Source organism: Strix aluco, chromosome Z (genome assembly GCF_031877795.1).
Source record: "Strix aluco isolate bStrAlu1 chromosome Z, bStrAlu1.hap1, whole genome shotgun sequence".
Lineage (NCBI taxonomy): Eukaryota > Metazoa > Chordata > Aves > Strigiformes > Strigidae > Strix > Strix aluco.
In genome coordinates, this window is record NC_133971.1 from 84,793,760 (window position 1) to 84,817,783 (window position 24,024).

General features: G+C 58.6%; 2 protein-coding genes across 2 annotated transcripts; one reads left to right on the forward strand and one right to left on the reverse strand.

Moving 5' to 3' along the window:
* Positions 1-1,018: 1,018 nt before the first annotated feature.
* Positions 1,019-17,254, forward strand: LOC141918632 (carbonic anhydrase 9-like). Its single transcript, XM_074813328.1, has 12 exons — positions 1,019-1,212; positions 8,459-8,488; positions 9,739-9,909; positions 12,108-12,250; positions 13,033-13,125; positions 13,400-13,466; positions 13,808-13,965; positions 14,091-14,232; positions 16,383-16,406; positions 16,583-16,612; positions 16,721-16,814; positions 16,959-17,254. The coding sequence occupies exons 1-12, from the start codon at positions 1,098-1,100 to the stop codon at positions 17,020-17,022; spliced, it is 1,131 nt and encodes a 376-aa protein (XP_074669429.1). The 5' UTR covers positions 1,019-1,097; the 3' UTR covers positions 17,023-17,254.
* A 675-nt stretch (positions 17,255-17,929) lies between these two features.
* Positions 17,930-23,247, reverse strand: LOC141918561 (gamma-secretase subunit Aph-1b-like). The gene is made up of 7 exons (XM_074813204.1): positions 23,028-23,247; positions 21,745-21,915; positions 20,220-20,293; positions 19,934-20,056; positions 19,471-19,598; positions 19,090-19,213; positions 17,930-18,859 (listed from the first exon to the last, which is right to left on the reverse strand). The coding sequence occupies exons 1-7, from the start codon at positions 23,138-23,140 to the stop codon at positions 18,822-18,824; spliced, it is 771 nt and encodes a 256-aa protein (XP_074669305.1). The 5' UTR covers positions 23,141-23,247; the 3' UTR covers positions 17,930-18,821.
* Positions 23,248-24,024: the final 777 nt, after the last annotated feature.

Genomic DNA, 24,024 nt, shown 5'->3' on the forward strand with positions numbered 1-24,024 from the left:
TGAGCTGCACCCACATGCTTCCTGCCACCTCTGAGGAAGAGCAGAAAGGCAAGACTTCTGCCCAGAGCAGAGTTGTGTCTTCCTCTAGCCTCAAGAAATGCTTTTCTTAAGTGTACATCACTGAGAGGGGACACTCACTGCTGAGGGATCCTTCACCCACCACTGAGGAGACACCCACTGCTGAGGGGTCCATTGCCCACTGCTGAGGGGACAACCACCACAGAGGGATCCTTCACCTGATGCTGAGGGGGGACACCCAGGCTGAGGGATCCTTCACCCCTCGCTGAGGAGAGGGGACACCCAGGCTGAGGGATCCTTCACCCCTCGCTGAGGAGAGGGGACACCCAGGCTGAGGGATCCTTCACCCCTCGCTGAGGAGAGGGGACACCCAGGCTGAGGGATCCTTCACCCCTCGCTGAGGAGAGGGGACACCCAGGCTGAGGGATCCTTCACCCACCACTGAGGAGAGGGGACACCCAAGGCTGAGGAATCCTTCACCCCTTGCTGAGGAGAGGGGACACCCAGGCTGAGGGATCCTTCACCCCTTGCTGAGGAGAGGTGACACCCAGGCTGAGGGATCCTTCACCCCTCGCTGAGGAGAGGGGACACCCAGGCTGAGGGATCCTTCACCCCTCGCTGAGGAGAGGGGACACCCAGGCTGAGGGATCCTTCACCCCTCGCTGAGGAGAGGGGACACCCAGGCTGAGGGATCCTTCACCCCTCGCTGAGGAGAGGGGACACCCAGGCTGAGGGATCCTTCACCCCCGCTGAGGAGAGGGGACACCCAGGCTGAGGGGTCCGCTCAGTCGACGGGGCTCCCCCGCCCACCGCGCAGGGGCCCCAGGAATGTGCCGGCGGGGCCCCGGGCTGGGGTCGGGACGGCCCCCGGCGGGGTCCCCGGTTCGAGTCCCGCGTCTCACCTGGCCGGGCCGGGCCGGGCCGGGCCGGGCGACGGCAGACTTTGCCTCCAGCCCCTATAAAAGGTAACGGCGGAGTGAGTCAGAGCCGCCGCCTCCTCCCCGCCTGCTCTCACGTACGCGCGGCCAGGCAGGCACGGAGCCGCCGCCGGCCGTCCCGCACCCGCGCACTTGCTGGAGATGAGCCGCGCCGCGCTGCGGGTCTCCCTCCTGCTCCTGGCCGCCCTGGGCCGCGCCGGCAGCGAGCACGACCAGGAGCACGGCGGCGAGGACCCCCCGCACTCCCGGGAGAAAGGTGAGCGGGGGTCCCCCCGTACGCGGGGCGCCCCGAGGCGTGGAGCACCCCGCGGCTGCGTCTGGGGTCCCCCGTGCACGCGGCACCCTGATGCACGGTGCGCTCCGGATGCTGGGTTTGGGGTCCCTGGTGCGTGGGCATCCTGATGCGTGGAGCACCCCAATACTGCGTTTGGGGTCCCTGGTGTATGGGGTGCCCCGATGCATGGGGTTCTCCCCTTGCTGGGTTTGGGATCCTTGATGCATGGGGTACCCCAATGCATGGGGTGCTGGGTTCGGGATGCCTAATGTTTTGGGGGGTCCCCAATGCTGGGGAGCTCTCCCTTTGCTTGGTTGGGGGGGGGGCTGCTGTACTGCTGCACCCCTGTTAGGGGCCCAAGTCTGGGGTGCTCCTGTGGGGCTGTGCCCCCCCCCCCCCCCCCGCATCGCCCAGCTGCGGGAGCTGCCTCCCCCCGCCCCCCAGCACGTCCCTGCCTTTGTCCCCGCTCCCGCCAACTCCTGTGCGGCCCGACCCCTGCCCAGGGGCTGGGGGCCCCCGCCTTTTGTGCAGCTCTTTTCCTCCACTGTGTCCCGTTTGCATCAGATTAGGGGGCTCACAGCGGCTGGTGTGGGGGTAGCCGGGGCTGTGCAACAAGCAGCGCCTTGCCGGGACTGCCCGGAGGGTCCAGCCCCGGACCCCGGTGTGGCGGGACGGCAGCCGGTCCCCTTTGTCCTGCAGCATGGCCTCTTCCCAGCGGGGTCCACTGTGCCTGGCCCTGCATCCACGTTGCCCCCCCACAGCCCAGCGAGGACGGCGTCTGACCCCACTGCGAGGTTGTTCCATGGCCGACGATGGGGAATGGGGGACGTGCCTGAACTCAGGGCTGGGTGGTGTTGTGTGCCCCCCCCTCCTCAAGAGTTTTGCTGGTGGTGTGGGGGCTTTCAGATTTCAGGGTCACTGTTTTGGGATAGAAGTCCTGGGTCTTTGGTCTCTGTCCCTTTTCTGACTCGGTACTGTGGCACTGCCAAGCACTCGGCAGGGATTTTGGGGCAGTGCCATGCGTTTGCTCTCGTGAGGCTGAACGCTGCACTGGGATGATCCTGTCCCTGGCTACGCTCCTTGTCCCAGCTTTGCCTGTGGGTTTGTTTCCCGGGCTCAGCCTCATAGTGTGTCCTTGGTTTTGCCTCTGGTAAGGACTTGCTCTGACCTGTGCCAGGACAGCTGCCCTGTGGTACGACCGACAATTGTTTGGTGCCAGGAGCTGCTTTTGTTATTGCAGTGAATCACATTTCTTACTAGAGCTGCTCCTGCCGGGCTGAGCACTGGACAGAGATGGGGACGCGGATGGTCCTTGCCACAGAGATGAAGTAACCCAGGCCACAGGGTGGGAGGGCATCAGTCGTTCAGCATACCGGTGTGGTGCACTGGCAGCAAGTGGTTGGGCACTGCATGGGGTTTGGGATGGGTGGGTGGGGAGACTGGGATGGAGATGGGAAAAGGAGGTGAAGGGTGGGAAGTGGCAGGGAGGTAGGTAGGGAACAGACAGCCTGGCCCATGCTTGTACCAGTGTTAAGAGGATGAAGATCTGGCTGGAGTCCTGTGAAGGAGCAGGTCTTGGCAGGCACCCACCAAGGCTCCTGCCGGGCGCTAGAAGCTGCATAGTACCACTGCCGGGCGACGTGCTGGCTCACTCTTCCTCGAGGCTTGTGCACAAGGCAAGGCTGGTGGTCCCCCAGGACTGGGTGCTCAACACAAGCCGGGGTGGGGTTGCCACTGAGGTTTTGCCATGGGGTTGCTCTCTGAGGAGCATCTGACTTGCCTAGAGACCTGAGTCTGTGGATGTCTTTGGGATACCATAACTCCCTTTCACACTGCAGCCTGTTTCTTCTCCCCCTCCTATTCAGACGTATCCTGCTCTCCATGTCGTCTTCTTGGTCATTCCCTGATGCCCTTTTTCTGCCGCTGAGTCCATTTCTCTTGCTTAATATTCCTTACTCATCTCATTCCCCAGCTCCAAGCACTGATCTGGGATTTCCCCATTTTTATCCCTTCTGCTGGGGTGGCCCTTTCTCTGCAGCGCTCCGTGATTGTTTCCTCTTTCCCCTGCCACTTGTTGGGGCAGTTGGGTTCACAGGGAGCAGGAATGTGCCCTGGAGTAAAGCCTGCCCTATGCCTTCCTCTACCCAAACCCTTGCCGCTTTGTGGGGGGACCTGGCCCAGTCTTGGGCCCTGCAGCCCGAGCAGCCCTCCCCCAGGAGGGGGGAGCACAAAGAACAATCCCCACAGTGACCTGTGCTACCAGTGGCAGATTAAAGGCTGATCCCAAAGGCTTGCAGTGGGTCAGGGTTTATAAACACAAAGGGGCTTTAATGCAGCCAGGCTTGGGAGGGATCAGTGCTCCCATGGGATGGTGTTCTGGGCTGAAAGGGCATGGATGTTGCATGGGGCATGTGTCTGGATGGAGAAGCCAGGGCTGTGCTGGTGGATGTAGGGCTGGGATGGCACAGCTCTCCCATAGAGAGGCTCTTCATGGTGCTTGGCAGAAGGATGTTGGGTTGTACACCCCACTGCCTGGATCCCATGCCTGTGCCGTGCTTGCCACAGACTGGCCTGAGGAGCTGGCTGTGGGCAGCATGAGCACAGTGACACAGCCTGGGTACCATGATCAGGTTATTGCTTTCAATGCTTGGATGTCTTTTGTAGGCTGGGACCTGGCTGCTGTGGCTGGTCCCTGCTTTGGGACCTGCACTCTGTGTATCTCTGCATGTCCTGGTACCTCCTGGCTCCGCATCAGGAATAACATCCTGCTTTCCCTCTTCTCTGGGCCATGGGCTCCACTGGTCCCCCCACAACCTGGGACTGATCTGCAGACAGGGCTTCTTACTCAGGGGCACAGCAAGGTGGTCCTGCCCTGGCATCCCCTGCGAACTGGCCTCATCCCACAGGGCTTTGACCCAGGTCTGGCCCAGAGCTGGGTCCCAACAGGGAGAAGAGGCTCTGGCAGTATCCCAGTGCTCCCAGTGACTGAGCTCAGGGCATGGTGTGCCCAGTCGATAGGAGAGCGGGATGTCTGAGCTAGACACAAGCCCGCTGCCCTGCCCACCACACACAAGCCATCGAACTTTTGCTGGAATTCAAGGCGAGCAGGCAGCACCAATGGTTGTGTTGGTGCCAGGCAGCATCCACGTGGTGAATGGCAGACATGTTTCAGTGTTGTCAGGTACCCTGCAGCAGCTTCAGGCTGTGTACCCCCTAAAATGTCAAAAGCTGAGGATGGAGGGGTCAGACCTGTAGGGCAGACCCTCTGTTCTCCCTCCTTATGCCTGGCTTTGCCAAGGGGTATCTCTTGCTTAGTGCAAATGATCCTGAGTCCCTTGGGTCCATCCCTATGTCCCCATGGTGAGGTTTCCCAGAGCAGCCTGCTGCATTGGTGCCTTTCCTACGTGGGATTAGCAGCGGCCTGCGGTTGTGCTGGCTCCTCACCCTGCCGAAAGCTGCTCCTACCCTTCCTCCCCAGCTGCAGGACATGCTGAGCAGCACGCTGGTAATGGCAGCGTCTGCCTGGACGCGGCAGGAAAGTGTTGTTGGATGGTGTTAGATGTCAAGGAGGGAAGGGAGCTGGCGCTTCGGCAGCGCCAGTATCCCAAAATGGGAGGGCCGAGAGGGCGTGAGCAACGGGAGAAAGCACGAAGGAGGGAGTGAGTGAAAGGGGGAGACTCGGCTGGATTGCAGGCTGCTGGGGGAAGGGGGGTCGCATTTAGTGCTCAGCTGGACTGGAGGGACTCTGTGTGACTGAGCATGGAGGATTTCTCACCTGCAAGGGCAGGCAGCTCCTGTTGATACCCTACTACGTTTTCCTGCTGGGACCCCTGCAAGGAGTCCTCTTCTTGCATGTTACATCCCAGTGTGCTCACAGCAGCAGCAAGGTCCCCCCACGCTTTTGGGAGTGCTTTGTAGTCCCTCCCAGGCCTGTGGGTGCTCAGAGGTAGGGCAAGGTGTGCAAAGAGCTGCAGCACCCACTGCTGAGGTGCAGCCACATCTGTTGTGGTGAGTGGCAGCAGTTCAGCAGAAAGGAGACTTGGCACCACACAGCTTTCCAAGGGAGAAGACGTGCTCCGGCGGGGAGCGTGGGAGGCAGTCTGAAATTATGCAAATCGACATTTGGGCAGGGCAGTGGGTTAATGTTCATGGCAAAGGGCTGTGAGATTGCAAATGCCCCCACGTGGAAGGGACCGGAGTATTGCAGGGCTCCTCCGAACCACACTGAGGTCGGGGCAGATGCTGAGAGCCCGACTCACCGCCTGGGCTGGACTCGCCTCGATCCTCTCCTGCAGCGCTCGGTGCATATGCCAAGGGGCACCAACCGTTCACAGCTGGGCTTGGGAGATGCCTTCCTGAGTGGGTGACCTGGCTGTGCTGTAAGCTGCGCACAGATCCACAGGATGGGGAAAACATATTTGTGTGGCTTCACTGCATAAATAAGTTCTCGTGGGTCCTCTTGGCTCTGATGCCCAGGAAAGTCTGTTGCGTTGTGGTGGATCGATCCAACTCCTGGGTGCACTGCAGCCTTCGGGGTGTTCAAAGCTGCTGCGCTGAGCTGGCAGGAAGCTGCAAGGAGGGTCTGGAACCCCCTTGGCTGTGGGAACAGACAGACACAGGGTGACGTGGGAGCCTGAGGTGGATGGCACAGTGCTGACACAGCAGGGCAGGTGCCAGCACGGTGCCATTGTTCTAATCTACGATACGAAGTTTGAGTTGCTTTCTGTCAAGGCAGCGTCCCTGGAGGTGAGCAGAAGGCGAGGTGCTGGGGCGGGCCGTGCCGGTTGAGGCATGTGCAGTGAGCCAAGGCACTGTGTGCCAAACCCAGGCTGCTGTGCCTTACCTGTGCCAGGACTGCCCCGATGTGAGTGCCCCTTGGGGGGGCTCCCCATGCCAATAGGCACTCTCGTAGGAAGCAGCAAACGTGGCTCTTGTGTGCAAGCCATGACCACCTCATGCAGACAGTGCCAGGTGGGGCAGGAGAGGGGGGACAGGGTGAGGGAAGATATAGGGTGTTTCCAGAGGAGGGTCGGTGTAGTCTCAATTTTGATGCGTAATCAGTGACCGGAGAGCAGGTTACCTTTGTGTGAGCAGGGTGGGCAGGATGAATCTCAGCTTGCTGCAGCACAGCTGGGTGCATCCCAGAGCAGCGCTGTAGGCATGGAGAGGGCACTGCAGCCTGTCCCAGAGCTCACGTGTTCCTGCCTGATGCAGGCAGCCGTGGCTTGCCCAAGCCCTTTGCTTTCTGCCCCTTCTTTATATGCCTTTGGGAGTACCCCGTGCCTGGGCAAGTGAATCCTGAGCGTCAGAACCGCTGTAGGGATGAGTCACTGGCAATGCTGGAGGGAACCCCAAGGGCTGTTCCCATCTCTGCAACTCCCAGTGCCCCTAAGCACCCTCCAGCCCTTCCCAGCCCAGTTTTGCTGTGGCCATCCACTCTCCGAGGCAGCAGCTCCACCAAAGGTCCCCAGCAGCACCCATGCCTGGATCCTTGCTGCGAGGAGGGCAGGATCCCGCTGGGCTTGGGCCTCGTATAGGACATCTGGGCCTGGGAAAGTGTGCCTCTTCCTTTCTCACCCCTGAGCTGGAATCTGCTTCTATTAATAGCAAGTGGCTGTCGATAGCTGTTGTCAGCAACAACGATGGGGATGGGAGCAGTGCCTGCTGAGCCCCTCCTGCCTCCTGGGCAGGCTGGCAGGCATCTGGCCCTACCAAGGAATAGAGATGGTATCAGGGCTGGACTGTACCTGCTAAATGCGCCTTCATGTCCCTGCACCCTGGGGAGCTGATGGAATTGGGTGTAGATGCTGCCCCTTACTGCATGCAACCCTTCACCCCAAGCCTGTCATGACCTGGCACCCTCCATTCGTGCCCTTCTGGACTGGGATGTGCCAACAGCCTTGTCCGCAGTGACGAGCATGCTCATAAGGACAGGTCAGGGGAGGAGCCCGTGAATTACCTGTTGTGCCAGTCAGGGCAGGGGCATAATCCTTATGGGCCAGGTTTCTCTGTAAATGCAAGCCCTGCATCCAAAACCCCGCAAATCCAAATCCCCCGCAAAGGGTTGCCTGGAGCTGGTTGCATGCAGAAGGGCTGGTGACAGCCAAGGTGTTTTGGTCAGGGGCATCTGAGAAGAGTTTCTGAGGCATCTCTAAGGCCAGCTCTAGCAACATGCTGGGAGCCTGAGCTGTGCTGGCAGCTCTAGAGGAGAGTGATGGTGCAAGGGCTGGTGTGTGGAGCACTGCTGTACGCTCAGGAGCTGCCCCAGGAGGGCTTTGCTCCCTCTAGATCTGCAGACTGGGGACACCCTGAGCCGTGGGAGGCTCAGGGCACACCAGGGCCTGCCATGGCCACAGGGTGCTCCATGGGGGACATGGGACATGCAGAGGTCCTGGCACGGGCTCCTCCATCCCCTCTCCTGCTTTTCCTAGAGAAGGGTTTGTGCATGGTAGGACCCTCATGTAACTCTGCATGGGGATTTGGGTGGTCGAGTGAGTTGGGGCAGGAGGCTGCTGTGACAGGAGCCGGGTGTTTGGTCTGGCACATTTTCCTGTGGCAGTCTGCCCCCATCGTAGGGGCACTCGCTGTTGAAGAAGACAAGGTTTTGGTGCTGATTTGCTTCCTCTGCTGTGAGTCCCAGGGCTGCTTTCTCTGGTGGGAGGAGGGTGTCTGCACAGTGCAATGCTGCTTGCTGCTCAAGCTCCTTATGGTGTGGGAGCTGCTCTTCCCCACACCCTCTCCAGTGCTTCAGCATTGCAGGAGTGTCACCAGGACAGCCGCTTCCCTGGCTGCACTTGCTTACAGAACCTGAACAGGGAAGCTGCAGACCTGCCTGCCTCATTAAAGTGCTTTGTCTTGGGATGTGGGATGTTTTGGCTGCTCCGGAGCTGCAAGAGCACTGGTACAGCTGCTCAGTGACGGAAGCCAGTATCTCTGATTTTTCCATTATAAGGATGATAACAAAGTGTCAAACCCTGGAGTTTTCCTTCTGGCCAACAACTTCGGGAGACCTGGCCCTGCTAAGAGGAGGCAGTGCCCTCTAGGAGTATCCCCCTTGCTGGGGCAGGGGGAAAAGTGGGAAGGCGAAGGCAGGGAGGGGGATTGAAGGCAGTGGGAGCCCGAGACCTGCTGCCAGGGCTGGGAGCACTGCCTCGCAGAGGTGTGTTTGCTGCCAACCTTTCCCTTCCATTCATGTGTTTTTTTCCTTTTTTTTTTTTTTTTTTTCAAGGTCCTGGCCACAGTCACTGGAGCTATGAAGGTAAATACCCTGCAGTTACTCCTGCTTTTTTCCTACCACCTGGCAGACTCTGGGCCTGAGCCAGCCACGGTTAATGATTACAGGGCTCCTGTGCGCACTCCATGGCTCACCCTTCCCACCTACCTGACCCTGATGCTTCAGCGGTGCCCAAACCTGGGCATGGATGGGCTGAAGAGCTGGGGATTGCTCTGATTTGAGCAGGAAGCAGCGGCTCCGCCAAGGGTTTCCCCAGCCCCCTGGGTGTGGGGGGAATGCTCCTTGGGCAAGGCTCCTCCCTGAACAGGAGCTCTCCTGATCCTGTGCCAAGTGGGAAAGCAGCTGGGCTCTCCAGACTGGACTTGCAGCCCATGCTGGGACTTTGACCTGCCCAGGGATTATCTTGTGTCCTCACCCCTGTCCTCTGTCACCCTCCCTCCCCACCCTGCCTGGCCCTGCCCACCCATCATGGCTTGGAGGGCTTCTCCACAGCCCCCATGATGGGCATTACTGCAGTGCTAGCACAAACACATCCCTTCCTGCTGCAGTGGTGGGCCAGGCCCCAGCACTGTCACTCTGCTTGGGACCAGGGCCTGGCTTTGACCTGCTAATGCCCAGCTCCATTTTTATGGGGTTCCTGCAAGGGCCCGGACTGGGCATGATCCTGGGTTTGCACTGAGGTGTGCTAGAAGCAGCCCCCTGCAGTGCACGGAGAAGTTTCTGGGCCATCAGCCGTGCTTATCCGAGCTATGGCACTGGGAAGAGGTGACAGTTTAAACAGCCACCACAGCTATGTGAGCTGGCCCTTTGCAGGACTGTATCAGTGCAGTTAACAGCCGGGAACCTGTCCTGTGGCTGTGGGCTTGCGTGATCCCAGCGACACTGTGGTACCTCGCTTGAGTAGCAGTGCTGGTGAAGCGGTGGGTCAATACCTGCCAGGGGCCAGGCTGTGCAAGGCAGCAAGCGTGTGATGAGCTGCAGAGCAGCAGCTACTCAGCTTGCCAAGTCCACTTGTAAATGATCTTCTCGCACTCTTTCCAAACACCCCAAAAATAGACTTTCCTGGCACTCACCATGCTCCGAGACCTTTCCCGATACAGCTGCATGCAGTCACATGGTGGCACAGAGCTGCTTGATGGAAACTAACCTTACATGCATGGCTTATTTCCTGGCCAGTGCCTGTCCCCTTCCCCACCACCCACCAAACCTCATCTCTGGCGGGCTCCTTGCCCGGGCAGTCTCACTGGCACTCCCTCCCTTCCTCCTTGTACCAGACCGGGAGCACTGGGGTGTGGACTACCTGGACTGCGGGGGCAACGTGCAGTCACCGATCAACATTGACACAGCCAAGACCATCTTCAGCCCACAGCTGCGGCCGATCCAGCTCTCTGGCTACAGCCTGCCCGCCAATGAAAAGCTCAGCCTGAGGAACAACGGGCACACAGGTGGGTGCAAAGACACAGGCAGAGGCTGGAACGCAAGCAGAGGCTGCTCAGCATCTCCCAGCAGAACGGGGCTTGTCTGATGCCCTTCCCCTGGGCTCTGGGAAGGGGCTTCTCTTGCAGGCTGCAGTCATGTTGCCTTCAAGGCCAAAAGGGAAGCATCGGGCTGTTGAACCTTCACAGGTCCATATGCTGTCCTGGCTGGAGGGAGAAACCAGGAGATGGAGAATTTGCCACTCACTGCCTTTGGGAGCTGGCTCCAGGAATTTGTTAAAACCCACGTTTCCTTTAAAAATGTGTCCCTGGTATTTCTGATGTGGGTTGGCAGTCACTGTTCCTCCCCTGCATTTCACTTTCAAAGGACTAGTCAGTATCTGATGTGACTTAGCCTTTAAGGTACCTATCTCTCAGTCTTCTAGGACACATCATTGGCCAACTTCTTTAACTCTGTGCTTCAGGTTGCTATCTCAAGATCTTAAGAAATTTTTATAGGTCTTTTGTTTCCCATGTCCAGTTTTATAATTTTTTTTGGAAGGTCTGGACACAACTCACAGTATTTTATTGTCAGTCTCACCATGCCAGATATGGAGGAAAACCACATCTTCCCTCTCAGCACCCCACAGCTGGGGATCCTGGTTGCTACTAGCTTTTTCTGGGAGCAAGCCGAGTGTTTTGTGCACGCTGGTGTCTGCCAGTCCCCAAGCTAAGAAAAGGTGGTGGAGAAAGGGACTTGAAAACTCACTGACAGTGTGATAAGGCACCCCCTTGCCCTGGTAGCTAGCAAAATGGAGCTGACCTGTGTATACAGCAAACTCAACAGGTTGGACTTGCCGTGCATGGTCAGATCAGCCGCACTCTGCATGCACAGAGCTTTATATTATGGCCTTCTGCCCTAGCGTGCCTGCAGAGTTAAACAAGTTGAGCTCAGTAGTTGCTATTTTAGACACCCTGGCATCTGGTGTTGCTTGGTGTTTAGAAAAGCATTTTCATTGGGGTGGGGAAGTAGTTTCTCACATGCTTTAAGATGCCTTTTTTTATTCTGGCAACTAGCTGTCTGCTTTATGAAAAGCCATAAATAAATAAAAAGTTGCAAGTCCAGTAAGATACTTGTACAGTCACTCCTTTTTGTAATATAAAGTGTGTATGCTGTGTAAGCTTTTTCAAGGTCCTGAAAATGGCTCAGGTAGCTAGTAGAAGGAATGCAGTGATTTAGATATCTGCTTTTACATTTCTTTTGTATAAATTCCCAGGTAGGGAGCAGTCTCCCACTTCCTGTATTTGAGTTTTGTATCTCTGAACCCAGTGGCAGGGAACACAGGAGAGGACAAATGACTCATCACAGCCCTGTTACGTAGATAATCCTGAATCTGTGCCCTAGCTCGGTGATGTGACTAAGGGACACTTCACCTATAAAGAGGGAGAAAGGAAAAGTGTTGATATTAAAAATGAGGAAAAGGTGCTTAGAAGCACCTAGAAAGGTGCTGAGAAGCCTTTCTCAGGTCCAAGAATGCTTCTGGTATTTTTGCCATGTGTCCGGGTAACTCAGCTTTTAGATTTGCCACACTGCTGCATGAGTCCAAGATAGTTGGCTAAACCACATGAAAGTAAAAGGTAAAACCAAGTATATATTTACCATGCCCAAAGCGGCAAAATTTTAGCTCTTAATGCTTTCAAAAGATTTAATGCTTCTGTGCCACCAGTGCTGTCAGACACTCACAGGCTGCTTTATGTGAAAGGTCCCAGCTTGACAAGTGCTGCAGCACTCTGTCCAACTGCCCTGCTCTTATAGGTATTCATCACTCTGCCAGTATCTTTCCCCATGAATTTTGTCCACGATCTCTTTTTATATTATTCTCACTTACTGAATAAATTGTTGGATAACATTTGACTTGGAGCTGGCCCCTGTGAGTCTCTGCAGAGGGGCTCTTCCCTTTTCAGCGTTTTCATAGCAGCTATTTTTGAAGCTTATGTATGTACTGAGATGTCCTGCAACCTGAAGTTGAAAGTTGAACCCTGCTGCATTGGCACAGGTCTGGGTATTGGCTTGCCTGTAGCCTCATGAAAGATGGAAAGCAAGTTTGCTGTGACCAATTTCCAGAAGCTGAGGGTGACTCTCTCCCTTGAGATATCTCCTCTGTGTACCTGTGGGATGGACTGGGCTTTGTGTTTTACTGACCAACCTCTTCCTTCTGTTTCTGCAGTTCTCCTTGAGCTGCCCCAATCACTGGCCATCACTGGCGGCTATGCCCAGCAGTACCGAGCCGTGCAGCTGCACCTGCACTGGGGCTCCTCGTCGGGACCTGGCTCAGAGCACACTATCGATGGGCGCCGCTTTGCTGCAGAGGTAAGGAACCCTCATAGTGGTGGATGCATCCTCCCCTCTCCTGGCGCTGGGCAGGGAAGGTACTGGAGTGCTGTCTTGCTCCTAGCCCAGGGCTCTGACTGTCACTGGATGAACGCTGTAACCCCTGGCCAGGATCCCTTCTCCCTGGGCAGCTCTGCAGCAGTAGAGTTCAGTGTAGGAGGCCAAGCTTTGGTGCTGAGCCAGACTCACGCTGCGGCCTGTGGTGCAGAAGCGAGTGGGAGACCACCCTCCAGGATGCTCTGCCCGCAGGTGGGCTGGGGTTGGGCGAGTGTGAGTGGTGCAGCCTGTCCCCATGCCGCAGCCTGGCCCTGGGCTGATGGAGCAGGAGCTGCGGCAGTCCCTGGGCTGGGGGAGCCAGCTCCCCAGGCGGCTGTGAGCAGCCTGCTTTGGGAGCTGCAGGGAGTGTTTACTCTGTACACACTGTCCTCCTGCTCTGCCAGCTCCCATCTGGTTTTATCTCTCCTTCTCTAGCTGCTGTCCTCAGACTGAGCCTCACTCTGCAGTATGACCCCCTGGTATCTAGGGCAGAGTGCTGGTTTGCTTTCCCTGACCAGGGAAGTTCCTGCAGGCAGACCTTCATGCTTGCTGCTTTGCAGCATCACATTTTCTTGGTCCCACCAGCATATTCCCCTCTTAGGAGAGGGTGCTCATTATGGGTGCATGTCTCTTCTGGCCCTTGCTCTGGCAGGCTGGAGCCCTGTAGTGGTGAGCACCTCCTGGAGGTGCCCGTCCTGCATCGGGATTGCACGGTTCCCTTCCAGATCCATGTGGTCCACTACAACACCAAGTATGACACCTTTAAGGAGGCAATGGTCCACCCAGATGGCCTGGCTGTACTGGGAGCCTTCCTGGAGGTGAGTTCCATAGATCATCCCTGGGTGAACAGAGAGAAGGCAGGACTGGGATGGGCAGAGTCAGGCACAGTTTTGGGGACTGACAAAGGTGCAAATGCTCCTGGGGAGAAGGGGAGAGAGGGCAGTTGAGAGGGCAGAGCAGCCCTGATTGGAGGAAGGGGTCACGAGGATTAGGGTGCCTCTCACAGGGAGAGACACCTTCCTGCTGGCACTGCCATCACCAGCCAGTCTCAGCCCCTGTCCTTGTCATTACTGTGGGGTCTCTGTGTTGCAGGTTGGGCCGAGGGAGAACCCATACTATCAGGAGATACTTGAGCATCTGCACAAAATCCAAAAAGAAGGTAAGGCCCTGCCCCACTTAGTACGTGTCTCAGGGGCTGCAGCCTAGCAGAGCAACCTGCTGCATGGCAGAGAGAGGCTGTGGCAGGCGTTTGCTGTGTGTATGTGAGAAGGGGAGCATTGTACAGCTTGTACAGAAACAGCTCTCCAAGGTGCCCTCTGCTCGCACGTGCTTTCCTCTGCCTCCAGGGCAAACCCACTGCTCCTTCTCCAGGGCAGCAGTGGCAGCAGTGTGGACCCTGGCACATGCAGTGCTGGGCTGCCTGGGATCCCCGTGCTGGTCCTGCCTGATGCCCTCCAAGGGGTTTCCGTGATCTCACTCCCATGGTGTTTCTTCTCCCAGGTGAGGAAGTCTTGGTGTCTGGATTCAACATTGCAGGTCTGCTGCCTACCAACCTGAAACTCTACTTTCACTACAACGGCTCTCTGACCACCCCTCCCTGCTACCAGACGGTGAAGTGGACGGTCTTCAACCAGACCATGCTACTCTCTCATGAACAGGTCCGTCAGAGCAATGAGCTCAGCCTCTCCCTGCAGGTGTGCACCATCCGTGCCAGTCACCTGGGGCTCACCTGGCTCCCAAAAGCAGGATGCACCCTGCTCTGCTCACGCCGTTCTCCTTACAGATGTCAATACTGGTGATGAGCCTGAGAAATGACGACAACAAACCTCTGCAGAACAATTACCGGATGGTGCAGGACATGCACGGGCGACGGGTGCTGGCGAGTTTCCAGACCACCCTCTCTTCAGCGAAGCAGCTGCCTACTGGTAAGGAGCATGTGAGCGTGCTCAGGCTGCACCCAGCTGCAGGGGTGCAGAGATGGAGTGAGGAGCAGGAGTCAAGGCTTGGCGTCTCCTACAAAAGTGCAGCATTTGCATGGGGTAGCCCTGCCTGGCAGGTGACTTACTGCAGCACTGGTCTTGGTGTCCTGCTCTCCCTCATTTCTGCACTTCTCTCACCCTGCCTGGGGAAGATTGGTTTCTAGGAACTATTTTATCCTTGGCCTTGCAGAAATAACAGTAGTGGGACTAGGGGGTGTGTATCATCAAGGTCCTAGCATCCCAGCTAGCTTCATCCCCAAACGCAATAGCTAAATTCAGTAAGAGCTGCAGAGGTACGGGCTTGCAGCAAGCACCCCACCGCCAAACCCTGTGGGAAGGGCAGTGCAGGGGACCCCTCCTTAAGGCTGTGCTCTGCCAGTGGGGCCATGCAGCCATCTGGCCAGGCACATGGTCCCCTGCCTGAGGCATCCCTGTCTGCCCATCCTCGGTTTGTCCTCGAAGGCCTTTCTTGCATTAGTGGCTTCCAGTGATGAGTAGAAATTCCTGTTAATACTTAGGTGTGACTATCGCTCTGCATCACTGAATTCTTGCCTGTTGCTGCTCTCTGAGGTCACTGGGGTTTTTCTGTCCCAACATCCTGTTCCTTTTCTGTTTTGATAGCATTTTCTACACCTTGTGTCAAGGTGACTAATAGAAGCAGCACACAGGCTTGGTCCCAGGCCCTTGGGCAATGCCTCCGTAACCACACACCGTGGTGCAAGGCACTTCCCTTCACCGTCCCACCTGCAGCCAGCTCGCTAACAGCTGAAGGCTTTTAATCACCATGGTCTTCAGCCTGGCTAGCAGTTTCCCATGTGGCACTGCATCAAATGCTTCACTGAAGTCGGGAGAGATAAAATCTACCACATTTTCTTTGTCTAGAATATCACTTATCAAAGAAGGATATCGGGTTAGGCTGGCATGCTCTATCTTTGGTAAACCTGTTAGATACTTTATCATATTTTCCATTTACCTCCAAGCCTTTCTTTTACCACTTTCATGCAGAAGCTGTTCCAAAGCCTCCAGCTGCCAAGGCTGGGGTGAGGGGGTAGTTACCCAGCTCACCTTTTTTTTTTTTTCCCCTTTCCTTATTTGTTATTTCTATCCAACAACTCCCACTTTAACAAAGCCACGAAGCCCTTATTCCTGGAGTGCCAGGACACTGTCCCAGTACTCCTGGGTGAGGTTACTGGACCCCACCTTGCATGCATGAGGCTGTTGGGGTTCTCCTCACCTCGGTGCTGATAACTGCTTGCTTTATCCCTGGGGCCACTGAGCACCAAGACGGAGTGCTATGGGGTCACATATTGTTCCACTTGCAGCTGCACCTCCTGCGCCCACGCTTGTTGGTCTTTCCCCAGTCACCCCCAGTTCAGAACAGCCACTCCTGCCCCTGGCTGCTGGGTGAAGGCGGCGGCTTCCCCGCAGTGGCTATGCAGCTGAATACAGCCCACAGATAGTGCCACTCTGTGCGCAATACCCGAGCCGTGTACAGATGATAATGCAGCTGTTTAAAAGCCACGCTGTCACGCTGGGTAAATATTAGCCCAGCACAGCTCCTGCCCAGCATGTCGGGCCACCGAGCCATCCCCGTGCAGGATGCCCTGTCGGCAACAGCTGCTCACCTCCTCCTGGGCAGCTGCTCACCATCTCGCTGCAGGCAACTGTCCCCATGGTTGCTGCCTGCTGGGCTCACCCCATGTTCCTCTCCGGGGTCTCCTGCAGGGTTTGGTGCATTCATGGGGTGCTGCAGCGCTCTGCACCCTCCCTGCCTGCTTCCCGGGCAGTGGCAACAGCAATGGGGGCGTTTCTGACTGGGCTCAGCAAGGCTTTTGTGTGGGCTGTGATTCAGGGATACTTTTTTTTTTTCCACCTTCCCTCAATGCTTCTGGCAGGGTGTCAGGGCTAGGCTTCCTGCAGCAAGACGTTGCGAGCTGCTGGGGACCTGGCAGGCCGCTCTCCCCTGCCTGCTTACGGGCGATGGGCAGTCTTGCAGGCAGCCCTGCTTTGGTGGCGAGGCATGAAGCCCTGCAGGCTTGACACTTCCCTCCCCAAACACCTCAGGCAACCTGTTGACCATGCTGTCTCTCTTCTAGGTAATGATGGCTCAGCAGCAACAGGTAGGTGAGGGGCTGGCCTGAAGGAGGGAAAGCGGCTGGGGGGTGTACCTGCCGGGGAAGGGGGGTCCTGGCAAGTGTGTGATGAGCTGGGGGGCAGGCAGCCACAGTGGCTTTGTGGGGCAGCCCTAGCATCTGTGCAGTTGGTTCTCATCCTCTCATCTTTGTCTCCTTTGCAGAGGGACACTCCAGCTCTTCATTTCACGCAGGTAAGCGTCCTTTTGGGCTACAGGCCTGCCTCAGCTTTGCCCCATATCCCTCAGCCAGTAGCTTCAGGTGACCATCCCCAGGGTAACATGCCTGTGCTTGGCTTGCAGGGGACGTGCTGGCTGTCCTCTTCGGGGTACTCTTTGCCATCACGGCACTGGCCTTCCTGCTATACATCTACAAGCACCGCAGCCAGAACACACGGTGAGTGATGGGGAGCTGCAGGAGGAGAGGGCTCAGCAGGGTAGCACTGGTCTGGGGCATAAGAAGTAGGGGTTAAGAGCAGCCTCTTGGGCAGCAAGGTGGATTAGCCTGCTCTTAACACTCCCTCCCTTCCTCCCCCACCAGGCTGGACTCGCCAACCAAATCCAAGGTCATCTACACAGCAGCCACCACGGAGAACACGGCGTGAGCTGTGCACCTCTGCTGTGGTCCCAGCCCCGCTGGTTCGGTCTGCCATCCCACATCCCCTCCCTGCCCCCCTGGGCCAAGGAAGGGCCACTGCTCCAGCATCCCTCTGCTGCACGGGCTGCTCACACGGACTGTTTGCCTGGGGCAGCATCTGGCCCCAGTAGGTATTTTTGTTATAAAAAAAGGTAAAAATGTGAGAGAAAAAAAAAAAGTAAAAGCCTCCCATGGTGCCAGTCCTCTCTGCTGTCCTTGTGCGAAGCCGAGGGGCAGGAAAGAGCACTGGTGGAGCTGGACCCACAGCAGAGAGGGGCACACAGGGACCCCTTCCCGAGCAGCAGAGACAGCCTTGGCCTCCATGCCCTGGGCAGAGCTCCAGAGCAAGCAGTGCAGGGCTCCTTGTACAGCCCAGCCCTGCCCTCCATCGCTCTGGGACTTCTTCCTCCTCCTATTTATGCAAAGCGTTGGAAAAACATAGCCGCATCTTCGTAGGTCTGGAGAAAGGCAGAGCTGAAGGTGGCAGAGCCGCTGCTTCCTCCCTGGTCAGCCCCCACCCCGCTCCCCTCTGGCTCTACCGTAGCTGGGGTGGTCCCAGATCCATGGCTGCCTCCCACCGTTCCTGGTGGCCCCACAGAACTCTATGGCCACACCAAAACCAAGAGAAACAGGCCAGGTCCAGGAGAGGGGAGGAACCTGCAGGTGTCCAGCTCTCACCAGCCTCCACCCCAAAGCTGTGAAACTGGAGCCCAGCCCCTGTTAGGATGGACAGAGCAGGAGCCAAGACCCCCAAGCAATGGGGGTTTGCAACTGCCAGACCGCCCCCCCTGCCAGCCACACCAGCACAAGCCACTGCTGCAGGGTGCTTGCACCCTCCCCATGAGGGCAGCACCGCTGGCCACACGCAGCCCCGCTTGTCTGTGGTACTTCTTTTTATTGGTATAAAAGCCCACTGTGGATAAAACTGCCTTCGAAGCCTGATGGCAGCTTCTCCCACCCAGCCCTGCGGCACAGCATCAGGGCTGGTGCCCGCCTGAAAATCCCCAAGTGCAGGAGAGGGCAATTATCCCCTGGAATGGCCCCTTGAACCCCCTCCCCAAGCTGTGCCAGCACCAGTTGCAGGGTTGCATCTCCTCCTAAGCCTTCCACCACCCTCCATGTCTGCTGGGCCCTTTGGGTACTGTCTTTTCCCCATCCTCCTCCCATCCTAGGTGCTGTCAGGCCCATTGGGCCCCAAGCACCATCCTCCCTGCACCAGGACGTCAGCTCCCTGCAGCTACTGCAATCCAGGGCTGCAGGCTCCCAGGGCAGCGAGGCTGGGCAAAGAGGCGGAGAAAGTAGCACCACAGCAGTCAGCCCCAACCCAGAGCACGGCAGCACTTTGCGAAGCTGCTTCCTCCACCCTGCGGTGAGGAGGGGATGCGGGGGCCCCCTGCCTGGCACAGGGGACAGCACATCTTCTGCGGCCGGGGGGAGAAGTGATGGGTTTCTTTGGGCTCAGGCCTCCAGCAGTGCAAGGTAGCATTCTTCCCAGGCAGGCTAACTGGGACTCCGCTCGCAGCGGGGCCAGCAAAGCTGGGTTCCCCCAAAACTGAGTTGTTCTCTGGGGGCTCCCAAAGCGGTGTCAGAGCAAGCCACACCAGTTGGCTGGCTGCCACAGATGGACCCCAGTGCCTGCCCCACAGGGACTGGCTAGGGTCCCCCAGTCGAGGAGAAAAGATATTGCAGAGAAGGTGACGGCCACTCTTGCCACCAGGATGGAGGGAGGGGCGGGGATGGCTGGGGACAGGAACGTCCCGCAGGACCTCAGGATCCCGGCTGGGGGCTGGGTCCACTCCGTAGACCTGCAGGAACCAAGAGGAGAGGGGGTCATTTTCAACAGACTCCTTATCCATCCACTTACCCCAGGAGAGGCAACAACCCGACTATAGCTCCAAAATCCAGCTTCTCCAGTCTCCAAGGGGATGACAACCTCGTTCCAGCCCTGGGGCCACCCTCTGCCCCTCCCAATGCCAGTCCTGGTACCCAGAGGGACCCACAGGGTCCCCCATCCCCTTTACGGAGCAGGACTTACATAGCAGGAAGCGCCACAGGTTCTGGGCAGATCCCCCTGAGAGCAGGTAAGCCCAGGCAGCAGCAGTGGCCATCAGCAGGTAGGAGGGTACCAGGCTGCCCACATACAGGGGGTTGCAAAACGTCTGGGGAGAGAGGTGGGAGAGGAGAGGGGTTAGCAGGCAGGAGAGGAGAGAGAGAGAATCACCGCCTTGATGAGTGGAGCAGGACAGGGGACACCAGCTCCAGGATTCAGTTTGTGAAGGGGCAGCTGCAAATCCCCAAAACCCAACTGCTTTGCCAGTGCCAAAGGCTGTTCCCCTCCCCTGGCACAGGGACCAGCACACACCACAGATATCCCCAAATGTAGGTCCTGGCGCAGAGCTCTGTCCCAGCTACTCACCGACCCCGAAACAGCAAGGTGCATGACAACGACTGCCGTGATCTCCCACCAGCGCCGATGCTCACAGCCATGGAAGAAGAGGATTCCCCAGAAGGTGTGAAGGAAAATCAGCACCATGGTCATAAAAGCTGCAGGGAGCAGCAGAGGAGTGTCACCAGGGAACCACCCGCCCTGACCTGGCCTGCAGGCTTAAGGAGGGATGGAGAGGATCTGGGAAAGGGGAGTCAGGCACTGCTGGGCTGGACTGGGGGGTGCTGGGGCAGACCCTGAGTGTGGGACAGATAGGGGAGAGGAGCAGGGAGGGTCACAGGAGACAGATGGGTTTGGCACAGAGAGATGTGATAGGGGACTGTAAGGGGCTCCAATAGGTAGAGGGTGCAGAACGGAGGGGAAACTCCAACCCCTGAGGTCTGCTGCCTCTGTGGTGGGGCAGAGACATGGGCAAAGGGTGCCAGTCACTCACCTGAGGTCAGGAAGTAGAGCTGTGAGTCCCCATGGATCCCCACAGTGCCGGGCCCTAACGCGTCTGCCAGGAGGTTGATCATGGAGAAGGCGCCACTCATAAGCCCAAATCCCACACCAGCCACTGCCGGGAGAGGGACATTGTCAGGCCCTGAGCCTCCCAGGGCCACCCCAGGCACCTCCCAGCCAGCTTTGAAACCTCCCTTTCCCCCCAGCACTGTGCCCAGCCCTGCCTGGGCTTGCCCCTGGCCCCGCGGTCGGGGTGCTCTGCTCTGTGCAGCACTTACCATATGCCATTTGCTGGATGGAAATGGGGGAGCAGCCGTCCTCGCTGAGGGCCACCAGCCCCTCAATGGCCTTCCTGTGGGGTGAGAGCATGCTGGAGCCCAGCACAGCCCGGCCACCTCCCAGGGCATGGTGCAGCACCAAGATGGAGCAGACGGGACCGGGGTCTCACTCTGCACCCTCCCGGTAACCGCCCACCATGGAGAGCTTCCGCGTGACCACCCTGAACCATCAGACAAACCACGCATGTGAAAACCACGCAAAGCCACATAGCAAGATTTTCCACAGAGGAATGTGAGTGCCAGCCAGCCCCGCAGAGCAGGGCTTGGGGGAGCGGGACAGCGGGTGCAAAGCAAGCAGCACCCCCGCACGGAAAGCAGCCCCAGTGCAGGCGTGGGAGGTGCATGCTGGGAGGGTGTACCTGATCCTGGCATTTATACTCTTTAGAAGATGTTGAAAAAAAAAATGGAGGGGGTGCAGAGAAGAGCTCAAAAAGCTAGGAAAATTCTTTGGGGAGAGAAACTGGGAGAGGTGGGATTCATCATTTTTATCAGCTAGAGGTGTGGTGGGTGAGGAGGACGCCTGATGGCTCCTCAGCCCGGGGAGGACAGCAGCGCTTGCAAGTGGAGATCCGCAGGGCAACTGAAACGCAGTGGTGCTGAAACTCCATGGAGCTCTGCTACCCTCTGCCTGCCTGCCTCTGGCAGTGCCCTGCCGCAGGGAGCGGTGCCAGCCAGTGTACACGGCCTTCCCCAAACCCTCGCCAGCACCCAGCTGGCCAGGAAGGCTCAGGGATATGAGGGATGCCAAACCCAGCACCACCTCCCCTTGTCTGCCTGCCCAGCCCCAGCGCAGTGTCCATCCGTCCGTCTGTCCGAACACAGGACGGGGGGGTGCAGTGCGTGCTCGCTCTGGGCTGGTGGCGCCAGGGAGGCCGGAAGCTGCTGAGGCTGCGCTGAGACTTTGCCCTGGGCTGGCCAGGGCACTGAGCACAGGGCTGGTGGCGATCTGTCACCCCACAGAGCCCCAAAACCACCTTCAGGCTGTCCCTGCTCACACAAAACTGTCCCTAAGAAAGGAATGAGACTTGCCAGGAGGCGACGGCAGATCCCTATCCCTTCTCTGTCCCCCACGCAGCAAAGCAAGCATTTCCCGGTGCCTGGCATCCCCACGGCGTTCCCCTGAGCTGCAGGAGCACTGCTGGTTCTAGTCACCAGGGCAGAGAGGATGTGACAGGTCCTGCAGCAGCCTAAACCCACAGCCTACCTGTCCCAAATTCAGGGAGATGCTACCAGCCACCTCAGCCCTAAGTCCTCCAGACCTTAGGGCTGCTCTGCTCCACCACCTGAGACCCACCCGAGGTCAACATACCAACACAGGTACCACCCGCGGCTCCCAACGAGGACTGAGGCGGCTTGGTGCCACACTTGGCAAACCCCCCAGCCCAGGAGCTCCCAGCCAAAATCTGGCACCCACCACGGCCAGGAGGACGGGCAGTGCTGGAGCAGGGTGGGAGATGCCCTTTACCTGAGGAGCTTGTAGTAGAGGAAGCGGAAGGCCTCCTGCAGCAGCACAGAGAACATCACCCCAAATATCAAGAGCCCCTTCTGCAACGGCTCATCCCGGGGGTCGCTGGCTTTAACCGCGATAAACCAGATGAGGGAGGAGAGCAGCAGGGACACCAGCCAGAAGAAAGCCCTGCAAGAGAGAGAGCGCCTGCTGGCACCAGTGCTGTGCTGGGACCAGTGCCGTGCCAGTGCCGGTGCCAAGCCCAGGCCCATCGGCACTACGCCTGCACCCCTCTGTGTTGGTACCGGCACTGGCAGCTGTGCCCCGCTCTCCTACTGGTACCAGTCTGGGCAGGTGGTGCCTGCACCAGTACTACTGCTGCGCCTGCACTCCTCCTCTGCTGGTAACCAGAACTGGCACCAGTGTCCGCATTGTGCCTACACCAGTACCAGGCTCATACCCACACCAGTACCAGTACTATACCTGACTGATCCCACAGTAGTACTGGTACCAGTGCCCCTGCTGCACACATGCACCAGTAACACCACCAATCCTGCAATGAGTGTCCCCGATGTACCCACAACAGCACTGGTACTGATCGCCCAGTTCTGCCTCCACCAGTATAAGTAATGTCACTGTCACACCCATACTGTCCTGTCCATACTGGTACTAGCCCCTCTGTCATGTCCATACTGGTACCAGCACTAGTAGCAGCACCCCCATCACATCATACTAGTACCAGTAGCCTATTAAGCCCATACCAGTACTGGCACTGGTACCAGTGCCGCCATCACATCCCTACTGGTACCAGTGCCGGCACTGGTACCAGCGTCCCATCACATCCCTACTGGTACCAGTACTGGCACTGGTACCAGCGTCCTGTCATGCCCACACTGGTATCAACAGCAGCACTGGTACCAGCATCCCCATCGCACCCATACTGGTACCAGTGCCTGCACTCGTACCAGCGCCCCCATCAGACCCATACCGGTACCAGCACCCCCGCCGTACCCACACCGGTACCACTACCGGCACCGGTACCAGCGCCCCCGTCAGACCCACAGTGGTACTAGTACCCCCGTCGCGCACATACTGGCACCAGTACCAGCACTGGCACCAGCACTCCTGTCACACCCATACCGGTACCAGTACCGGCACTGGCACCGGCACCCCCTCAGACCCATAGTGGTACCAGTACCGCCGTCGCGCCCATACTGGTACCAGTGCCGGTGCCCCCATTACAACCACACCAGTACCCACAGTGGCACCAGTGCCCCTCCCGGTGCCGGTGCGGGACTGACCCGGCGATGAGGATGATGATGCGGAGGGGGTCGCGAGCGATGGTGAAGAGGAAGAGGCCGAGCGCCGGACCGAAGGCGATGAAGGTGCACCCGAAGAAGACGGCGAGCGTCATGGCGGCGGGACCGGGGACGGGACCCGGAGGCTCGGACCGGCCCGGACCGGCCCCGCGGCCCCTTTCCCCTCCCCTGCCCTTCCGGGGCCGCCTGACGTCACACGCCGCCTGCGCGCGCCGCCGCCGCCGGAAGCGACGGGTGGGGGCGTGGCCTGAGCCGGGATGGGGCGGGCTAAGGGTGTCGGGCGGGGCTGTGGGCGGGGCTAGGGGCTGCCATGGCGGGGCTAGGGGCTGTCAGTCATGGTAGGACTAGGGGCTGTCAGTCATGGCAGGACTAGGGGCTGTGGGCGGGGCTAGGTGCTGTCAGTCATGGCGGGGCTAGGGGCTGTCGGTCATGGCAGGGCTAGGGGCTGTCATGGCGGGGCACGGCGTGCGGCGGGGGCTTGGGTCTGTCACGGTGCGGGGTGAGGCACACGGCCTGCGCTGAGGGGACACGGCCTGAACCCCGGCGCTCGGGCCTGTCACGGGGTGGTCCCTGGGCCTGTCATGAAGGGGCATGGCCTGCGCTGGGGGGCTCAGGCCTGTCACAGGGGACAAGGGCTGCACTGGGGGGTCTCTCAGGGGGCAGGGCCTGGTCTGTGACTGGGGGTACAGCCAGCACTGGGGGGACATGGCCAGAGCCTGCGTGGGATGGGACCCAGTCCTGTCATGGAGGGACACGGCCTGTACCATGGGGACACGGCGAGCACCCAGGGGAGCTTGGTCCTGTCACCAGTGCCCTCACAGGGGCCCCCCCAGTGAGGGGGGCCCTGTGCTGCCCCCAGGATGCGGGCCAGCCAAGAGTGTTGGTGGTTAGGCGAGGTGTGCTGTCTGTCCTCAAGGGTCCCTAGCTGCCTGTCACCCACCATAGGCCTTCCTCGCTGCAGGGGGGCTCTGGTGCTGCT